Genomic DNA, 10,139 nt, shown 5'->3' on the forward strand with positions numbered 1-10,139 from the left:
ATATTTATAATAACTCCTTACACTATTTTTATGATGTGGATAATTTTGTATTTAATGTTATTTTTTTTATTCATTTTAAACATATATTTGATAACGTATTATATTAAATTTTCGCGGAGCGAGGAGCTGTATATCGTCATGTTAACAGGCAATACGAGCTATTTTTTATTAATAATTTTTCTAATAATATCGTTTCTATCATTACTTTTGTGCATCTCCGGTTTTGTGTTATTTTACAAATGTTACAAAAATTTAAACAAGTGCACTCTAAATCCAAAATTATTCGCCCATATGATTTGTGCTGTTTGTTTGCTGATAATCCACGTGTTTTTGGGAACTATTTCTCTGGGCATATCCAAGATTATAAAATTAAATATCCCTGAAGCAATTCAACAAGCTATGTTGAGTTATGCCCATGATATCGAAATGAAGAGGAACGTCGATGGATTGCAAGTGAAACTTAAATGTTGTGGAAATCACAATTATAATGATTGGTTTATGATTCCATGGATCAAGACATATATTGGAGGTTTGAAATACAACAAGTAAGTTGGATAATTATAATAAATACTAAGATACAAATTGTATACTTTTGATATTCAAAAAGATTTTAAAATTTCATAATCTTGCATAAAGTAATCTTAAAATCTATTATTTTTTAGAGAAAAGAAAATGGTTTCCGATGAAGTACCCTTTAGCTGTTGCTCTCCAGGAGGCGCAAAAGGTCCATGTATTCACCATGGTTAGTCAATTTATAGTTATAAATATTTATTTTACATAAGGACATACCCTAATTATTTAAAAAAAACTATATTTGTTGTAATGAATACTTTATTATTTTCCTTAACTGCTTTGATTTTTAGAAGCAAACCCAACTGGTTGTCCTCTTTTTATTTCTCTAATACTTGACTTTTTTCAATTTAATTTAGAAATAGTGAAGAAAGTCTATTTTTACTTAGAAACATTTATGCTAATTTATAACTAGAGTTAACTAGAGTTGTTTTTAAATAAATAAAAAATCATTAAAAAAGCATCTATGTTATCCACGTGCTTTTTTGAAGAAACTTTAACAAAATCCGTTCCAGATTATTTTATACCATTCTGTTATTTATATTGAAATATTTACAAGGTGTTTTAACAAAAAGCCCAATATACAAGTATGATGCTCCCGATCGCCAACACTATTTGAACCAGGAAGGATGCACAGAAGTTTTAACCAGGAGAATCAGATCATCATTTGCAAGAACAAATACAATCTGCTTTTTAATGGCGTTTTTACTGGTACTTATAGCTATTTAAAATTATTTCTGATTCAGTATCTAATTTGTAATAATTTTTTAACCTCTTTTTATGTACTAGTTTATTTTATGTATTTGCGAGAGGTTTGTCCAGACAGCACACAGTGTGAAAAAAAATCTTTTCACAGACCAAGAAAACGCCAAGAACGTAGTATGTTGGATTATTGGCAAAAAGATCCTCAAACCATATAAAACACAACATGAATTGTACGATTCACCGTAAAAAATATTAAACAAAAAATATAATAGAAATCTGTTGTCAGTCTTATTTTATTTCTATTCATCCCATTATCGATTTATACTAAAATACCCGAAACGCACGTTTTTTTCTGTAAAAATCTGTAACCACGCCATCTAAAAATAAAACTAGATTGTCGAATATATTGAATAATTTAATATCACAATAATCCGGTGTTATACGATGCCAGGTACCCGATTGTTAGACGACACAATTCAGTTGAAAATTTAATAAGAAAAGTTTGAAATAATTGATGCTTGTTAGATATTCAACCGCAATTTTATATATCAATTTGAGGAAATTTAAATTATAGTATTATGTGATAGATGATTGCTTGTAATGTGTGTCAGTTTTAAATTTATATACAGGTTTATAAAATATTTACTATTTACTTTATTCCCATGTATAAATTATACTTTTTTTGTTATATGTCCATTAGGGTAGTCCAAATTGATAAAAAAAATCTCTGAAAGTTTTAGCTCTTAAGTTTGACTTTAATATAGTCAGCACTCCAACCAAACTTTTTTGGTTCTTCTTCCTAAGAAAATACATATTTCATAAAATATATCAAATTTTTGTTGTAATTTTTTTATTTATGATCAAAATAAGTAAATACAATGTAATTCCGAAAATTTTGATTCACTTGCCGCTAAGTTATAAAACAAAGGGAATTTTACCCATAATATTTCCATAGAAAATTTGATTGAATTGTGGACTATCTTAAAGTTAATATTAAGAGCTGAAACTTTCAGAGAATTTTTTTATCAATTTGGAAGCATTTGAGTCTTGGGAGCAAGGTAATTCTATAACATCCATATTAAAGAACAACCTAATGTCCATATATCTTAAGCTCTAAAGTGATACAAAAGGCTGCTCTATTATATTTAAATATATTTAAAGGGCTTCAGAATACTACAAACTTGGCATTTTGCTTTAAGACTAGTGTGAATAATCGACTTCATCGAAAATCATCAGGCGTAATAGAAACTAATTTAGAATAATTTATTTAGTATACAAACAAATATCAACATTTTGCAGATTTTTACAACTTGTGAAATTTTGCAATATTTATATTTTTAAAATATATCTATATACATTTATGTGTGTGTATGACATATGTTAGTATTTCACTTTCTCACTGTCATTTGACATTTACACACGATTTCCATATGGTCTGTCAATGGCCCTGGTGACATAAAATATTTATTTATGTGGTAATTGGATATTAATTGATTTCTGATCAATACAGATAGTCAGCGACAAGCAGAAAAGGTTAAAAGGCTTTCGTAATTACGATTTTTTCATCATCGAGGTGAAAATGAACGCTGTAACTTTTTCAATACATTATTTATTATCGAGGGATTGTGACTCGCATATAAATTATTAAAGGCTTAGCATTAATTAAAATGTAAGAAAAAAATCGTTAAAAAAATTTCAATTGATAGTATCGAAATAAAGTATCTGCAACTGTATTAATTAATTTGTTTAACATATTTTATTTCATCAAATTCGGATTCTAAAAATGTATTAGATTTGAGTGTGGACGTAAACTACAATCAGTAGGTACTAGGATTTGTGGGTTTTTAAACACTGGTCATTTTAGCAAAAATTATAAAATTTGAAAACTCGCTTTATACCAGAAAAAAAAATTGGTTTTTAATATAAGCATGGGAAAAAACAAGCTAAATAATTCAGGTGGATGCAAGATGCAAGCATATCGGATTCCGGAAGCTAATTTGTCCGATAAGATTTGGAGGGTTCATTCTGATTCCAAGAAACGTCGTATATTGTTTATTGTATGTATTAATTTAGAATGAGATATTTTATCAGTTTCACAGCTGTTTTTTATGTGTAGTTTATAAATTGATTATAACTCATTATTCAAAAAATTAATTGATGAATACACCTGAATTAAAATGGTTAAGAATAGAAAATACTCGGTTTTTTTGTTTAATTGTTTTTAATACTAAAATAGACTTAAATGAGTATGTATCGAAATAAATTAATCTAATAAATGTATTTATGCTTGGAAAATGTTTTTTTATTCAAACACTTTGCTAAATAACTCGTTTCACTATTATAGAAAGATTTGCTTCACTATTATAAAAAGATATGTAAAAATTATGCATTAAAAACGAAAAATTATTTTTAATGTTATTTAATCTCGCTCAACTATTTTTTTTATTCTATAATTATATCGTTATACAAAGTTTTATCAGAATCGCCAAACAATTTTTTTCAACATTCAATTACAAAGAAACGGCCTGGCCTATCTTTACCAAAAACTAATCAAGGCGATTGCCAATATCTCTCGAACAGTTTTTGAATGTTGGAAATCGATTAAGATCATAGGCTAAAACGTGGAAAAAAAATACACTCCTCTGACAATTACAAAAAAACGGCTTGGCTGTTCGTGGAACAATACTGATAAATAGTCGAGTTACATCCAATGGCTTTTAATTTTTTTAAATCGTTTCAGCCTTTTCTGAGAATACGTGGACGAAAAATCAGGAATTCGTTCTCATACACACATACATACTTTTTCTAAATCTAGTCTCATTCGATTCAGAATGACTTTGAAAAAATCGAGAAAACATAAAATTAGCAAATAGGAATATTTCGTGAAAACAAACTCCGAAAAGTTAATAAATAATATAATATATATATATATATATATATATATATATATATATATATATATAGATAGTATGATGTGCATATGTCTAATGAGCATTTTTAACCGCCAAATATATTATTATTGTTTACTTTTTTATTGGATCTTCGGAAATACTGGATATGCCTCTTCAAAAATTTCACTAGTTGTTCTTTTTGTCAATACAAGTAAAGAGTTTTTAAATTATTCAAACTGATATGCCATTTTTGGCACTTTTTGCCTCGTATCATCGAAACGGCTAGATCAATATTTGCCAAAAACTAATCAGCACGTCTCCCTATCAATAGGAATCGATTGCTTTTTGAATCATTCAAATTGGTTTATCCATGCTTCCGAAAACGTGGACAAAAATAGTAACCTCATATACATACACACATCCATTTTTTCTAAAGTATGCCAGAATGTTCAGAATCCTCTGAAACATAAAGATATGCAAAAATTTTCATTTTCTATTTTTTGCGATTACTATAACTTACTCTACGAGAAGTTAAAAATTAAATGAATAAATAACTAAATAATTATACATTTGAACAAATAAATGAATGAACATATGTATATATCCCTCGTCAACCCTCCCTGTCCCTACTCCCAAGATCACCCAGCCACGTTGTCCCACCCCATGAGTTCGGCGCCCGGCCGAGATGTCGACAACTCAGCTGTTGGCTTCGATTCAAAGAAGCCTACATTACTACACGTACAAATGTCGACAGTGTAACACACTATAATTATCTATAGTATAATACAGCAAGTGCTCACGTTGAATTCTGTCTCCTACAGTAGGTTATACGTCTCTCATAAATTTCAGTAGATCACAACACATCGCGCGGACGCCGTAAGGAAATACACGACAATAATAATCGCCCGGAAAAGTAAGAGTAAATGCTTGAGGAGAGCGAAACGCGCGCGTGCCTTGTCTCTATGGGAAAACTTCAATTTTCAACGAATTTTTCTTGTAGATGACGTGAGTTTTCAATAGTTTTAGCGAATTTAATGGGGTAGATTTTTTAAATTTGTTGGTAGTATTATTTGTTTTGCATAAAGCCACGTGTGAGTGCCGCAGAGTGACATTGCTGGAATTATTTTGTGATTTATTTGCACAGGTAAGTTAATATTTACTTTTGTAATTAACGAATATATTGCATAATGAATATGTGAATATGTAATATTCACATATGTGTGATACAATTTTTTAGCACAAAAATGGAATTTTTATAAATAAATTTTGTTTTATAAATTAATATTTGCACAAGAAAGTGCATATATATTTATCAATTTAATATTAGATTAAATATAAACCCAGACATAGTGATTTTTTCTGCTGTTTTGTAATACATTTTAGTACTTGTTGATTTTATGACTCATTTAGGAGTAAATTTAGTACTTACGAGTTCTAGAAAAATGATTCAAGTATTTAAAACTAGTAATCAAATCTTCTGTTTCTAATATTAATTCACAAGATGTTTCGTGCCATTTTTATTTAAACTTATGGGTCCCCAATATATATGTGATATGAGAAAATATGGATTTTCGCAGAATTTCTGAAATTGTTATTAAAAATATTATGCTTATTAAAAATCAATATTTTTATAAATTCTTATAAACAAAATATTTTTAAAAATTGACGCCAAAATACAATATAATTATAGTTGATATCAAAATTCGAGTATTGTTTATAATATAAATTTTTGTTACATAATTACATTTTTGTTATTAATATAATATTTATAATTTATATTTTATATATCCATTTTTATTAAAAATATTAAAAATTATAAAAAAAATATTAAGGGTAAATTATATCGGTAAGATCAAATCTATCCATATTTTTCTAATACCTACTTCAAATAAACTATAATCCGTTAAGTTATTTCAATAAATCTTAAAATTTAAATATCTGAAAATTTCAAATATTTTCAATTCGTAATTCGCAATTCGAAAAATCATAGTATAATAATTAAATTTTGTCATTGATTATGCCACTAAATGCACATAATTAGAAAAATAAACTTTTTAGAAATGAATTTAGTAAAATTTGGTACATTCAAAGTTTTCAACTTTTTTTTTTGTTTATTGTTCATAGCAATATATACACACAGTTTGCTATGAGCAATAAACCAAAAAAAAAAATTGTTGAAAACTTTGAATGTACCAAACTTTACTAAATTCATTTCTAAAAAGTTTATTTTTCTAATTAATTTTTTTCAACAATTTGTCATACAGAACATTTATTTTCAATTATATTCTGCAATTGAAATCTATAATATAAAGCACCCTGAAAATGAGTCTGAGCTTTTATACCTCTTACAATGACATAATAGACTACAACATAAAATACAATCATTAGCAAAGTCATAGTATGAAAATAAAATTTGCTATAAATACAAAGTTTTAATCGGCGTAGCTAAAAAGTAATAAATTAACTAAGAAAACTGTGACGAACTTAGTATGTACGTCAGCCATGCCAAGAACATCAAAATATAGATATAAATAAAAACGTAGTTAGTTGAAAACAAACTAATTTCTAATTTGAGGAGATAATGAAAATTAGGATTAATTAGAAAATAGACATCGGAAATATTCCTATAGAAAATTCTGTAAACCAAAAGAATGTAACCAACAGAAGTCGTAACTGTTTTTTTTTTAATTTTCTTGGACGTAAAACCCCTTTTTTCCAATATTGTACTGATAGCTTTACCTCTTACGATTGATATTGCAAGATTTATTTTAAAATATTCATTTGGTTAAATTAAGTATTAGCTCTAGATTAAATTTTCTAAATTTGGACAAAAGTGCAGTGAAAGTCAGAAATTTATGTATCTTGTGCTGACATATCCTCCAGCATCAAAATCCTTGTGCAAAATTATTTACGCCATGGAATCAACCAAAATGGAATTTGCACCACAAAACAGAACTTTTTTCTATGATAAAGAAGAGTGAATTCATCAGTTCATAAATGGTTTTTAAAATCATCAGTTGGAATAGATCAGTTAGATAAAAACCATTAGAAAACTACCTTCCTTCATTAAAAAATTAAATACCTCAGTAACCTAAATTCTTTAAAAAATCATGAATATTTATAAATGTTGTATGTGTAATACAAATCGTTATTTGATAAATTATTCATCATGGTGATTGCAATAACTAACAGATACAAGTATTCATATAAAATTATTATAAAGATTATTGTTCAATTATTAAATAAATACTATCTTTGCATAGTGCATTTTAACGACATTGTCTGTGGGATAATGGGACATAGAACATGAGATTTTCTATTTGATCTCATAAAAATAAAGCTTTTCTCACATTTATAAATGATCTTTTGCAAATATTTAAGCATATGTTGTAATATAGATGTATTTTTCGAATGACGTCCTCTTGTACATAATTTCGTAATCTCCTCAGCTCATTTTTAAAATTAACTTGGCCGTGTTAATGGTTGCACAATGTCGTGTTACCTTGAACTTGACATATATTATTTTAAGAATTCTTTGATGTGAATATGCAATAAGGAAACTGACGTGAATACTAAGTGAAAAGTTGAGAATATGATATAAAATTTATATACTTTACAAACTCCTGAAAGTGCAATTGCATTTTTTGCAATTGCCTATTCTAATACTTCAGGTAGTAGAAAATTGGGATAGATCTTAGACCGAAAGCAAAATTGTGCATAAAGTTGCATTAATGATTAAATTGGAATTTGAATATATGGTGTCAACGCAAATTACTCTTTTCTTATTGAAAGACGCCATAATTATAATATTATATCTTAAAAAAAAATAAATTAAAAAATTTTTCTCATATAATTAAAGTAACTTGTTTATTAAATAACAAATTTTCTTTTTCTTTAACCATTCCTATTGAGCGAATTTAGTATACAAAATAAAAATGTTTCTTTCTATGAATTTGCTCTAAAAAATTGCCATTATAATATATATAAAATAAATATAAATAAATATAAATATAAATTTATATATATATATATATATATACATATTCAAAAAATTTGGTTGTTATAAAGGTGTTTTTTCCTTAGTTAATACATGTAAAGAAATAAAGCAATTCACTAATGAACGTGCTAAACAGCCAAAGATTTTCTTTTAAGAAAAAACACGTTTTGTAATGCAAATTTTTTTGTTTGTATATTAATTTACCAGACTTTGTTTTCTGTAACAAAATATGTAATATAATATAAAAATTTCAATGCATTTTCAAACTTCTGACGTAGAATGCATAGATACATTTTTTTTCATATTTAGCTATTGAAAATATTTCGCTGAGGTTTTCATCTCAAACTTGCCATTTTTTTTTAATTATTAGTATTTCATAAATAATTATTATTTTAATGCATTTTTTTGTATACTTTTTAGCTCAATTATGACACACATTTTGGTTCCAATTTGTGAAAATTTAATTCAATTTAGTTAACTAAATTTGAAATCTCAACGATTCCATTTAGGAATTCATTTTACATGTAGGTGAAAGGCTGTAAAGTTTTGAATGCAAGGCTGACAAGTTTTTTAATTTCAATTTCACACAACTTCAGTAAGTTTGTTTAATTTATTATCAGTCTATGATCAAATACACTTTTAATTTTAAATATATTTGTGCAAATATTTTATTGTAAATTTTACTAATAAAAACAAAGATCAATCTTAGATAACTTTCGTCTCTCTATTTTTCTTCATGCATCATAATAATTCAAAATATGATGTTTTTCTTCATTGTCCATTAGAGTTCTGTATTCGTTATATATATAAGATTATATATATATATATATATATATATATATATATTCTCTGATTTTAAAATAATAATTCATATATTATAATTCGATTTATTTTCTGGCAAATAAATCATATCAATTTTACAAGAAATCAATTCCTATGTCAGTTGATATCGCATGATATACTTATCAGAACCCTAAGACATTTTCCTGACATTTAATTTCCTTTTGTCTTTGAGGATTCATAATTAGTTTCGTACACGTTCATTTCAAACATCTCTTTATGGAAATGTTTAAATGAGGTCATGGAAATAAGAAAATAGAAATTGAATGATGTTTATAAAACGAATTCAGAACTCTAATAGACAATTAAGGAAAAATCATATTTCAAATTATAATGACGGATGAAGAAAAATAGAGAGAGGAAAGATATCTAAGATTGATCTTTGTACTTTGTTTTTATTAGTATAAATTATAATAAAAAATTGTACGAAAATCGTTAAAATTAAAAATGTATTGAATCACAGACTGATAATAAATTAAACATAAGATTGTTTTAAACGTTTTAAAGAAGTTGGTGAAATTGAAATTAAAAAACTTGTCAGCCTTGCATTCAAAACTTTACAGGCCTTTCACCTACATGTAAATTGAATTCCTAAACGGAATCGTTGAGATTTCAAATTTATTTAACTAAAAGTATAGAATTATATTACTCCAAGAAGGCTTTCAATTGCATATGAAAAAAATATACAAACTGAAAATATGGTTTAAAGAAGCTATTCATAAACCTAAAATATTAAAAATAAAATATTACAATTGAGATATATAATGTATAAAAAGAAGCTTCTTATATATATTTAATGTTCAAAAGTTACTCATCCCATGAAATAATCTAAATGTATCATATAAAAAATGCAAGTATTATAAATTCATATTATTTTTAAATGTACATGAAGAATAAAATTGCAGATTAAAATCGTTCAGTTTGCAAAATTATATCTACACTACAGTTTTTAATAAATATGCAACATCATCAAATCCAAAAATAAATTTAGTACATCGACATATTATCGTCAAAAAATCATTTAACATACAAGCATATTAAACATAAAAATAAATTTAGAGTTACAAACATAATTTTAGATAATATAAAATTCAAGATGATCTCTCAACTTATGTACAGTACAACTACAAATAATT

At 26.1% G+C, this 10,139-nt stretch overlaps 1 protein-coding gene across 1 annotated transcript; it reads left to right on the forward strand.

The window, feature by feature from the left end:
* Positions 1–399: 399 nt before the first annotated feature.
* LOC113381595 (peripherin-2-like) lies at positions 400–1,521 on the forward strand. Its single transcript, XM_026620401.1, has 4 exons — positions 400–545; positions 663–742; positions 1,130–1,281; positions 1,360–1,521. Exons 1-4 carry the CDS (start codon positions 400–402, stop codon positions 1,519–1,521), a joined length of 540 nt encoding a protein of 179 aa, XP_026476186.1.
* Positions 1,522–10,139: the final 8,618 nt, after the last annotated feature.

The sequence above is a fragment of the Ctenocephalides felis genome, unplaced genomic scaffold (assembly GCF_003426905.1).
Source record: "Ctenocephalides felis isolate EL2017-DRISC unplaced genomic scaffold, ASM342690v1 CF-g0.4_SCAFFOLD_00845, whole genome shotgun sequence".
Classification (NCBI taxonomy): Eukaryota; Metazoa; Arthropoda; class Insecta; order Siphonaptera; family Pulicidae; genus Ctenocephalides; species Ctenocephalides felis.

Coding starts and splice junctions, on each gene's coding strand:
- LOC113381595 (XM_026620401.1), top strand. CDS start 400: ATGTTGAGTTATGCCCATGATATCGAAATGAAGAGGAACGTCGATGGA. Junction 743..1,129: donor AGGTCCATGTATTCACCATG/GTTAGTCAATTT, acceptor AATATTTACAAG/GTGTTTTAACAAAAAGCCCA. Junction 1,282..1,359: donor TTTTAATGGCGTTTTTACTG/GTACTTATAGCT, acceptor TTTATGTACTAG/TTTATTTTATGTATTTGCGA.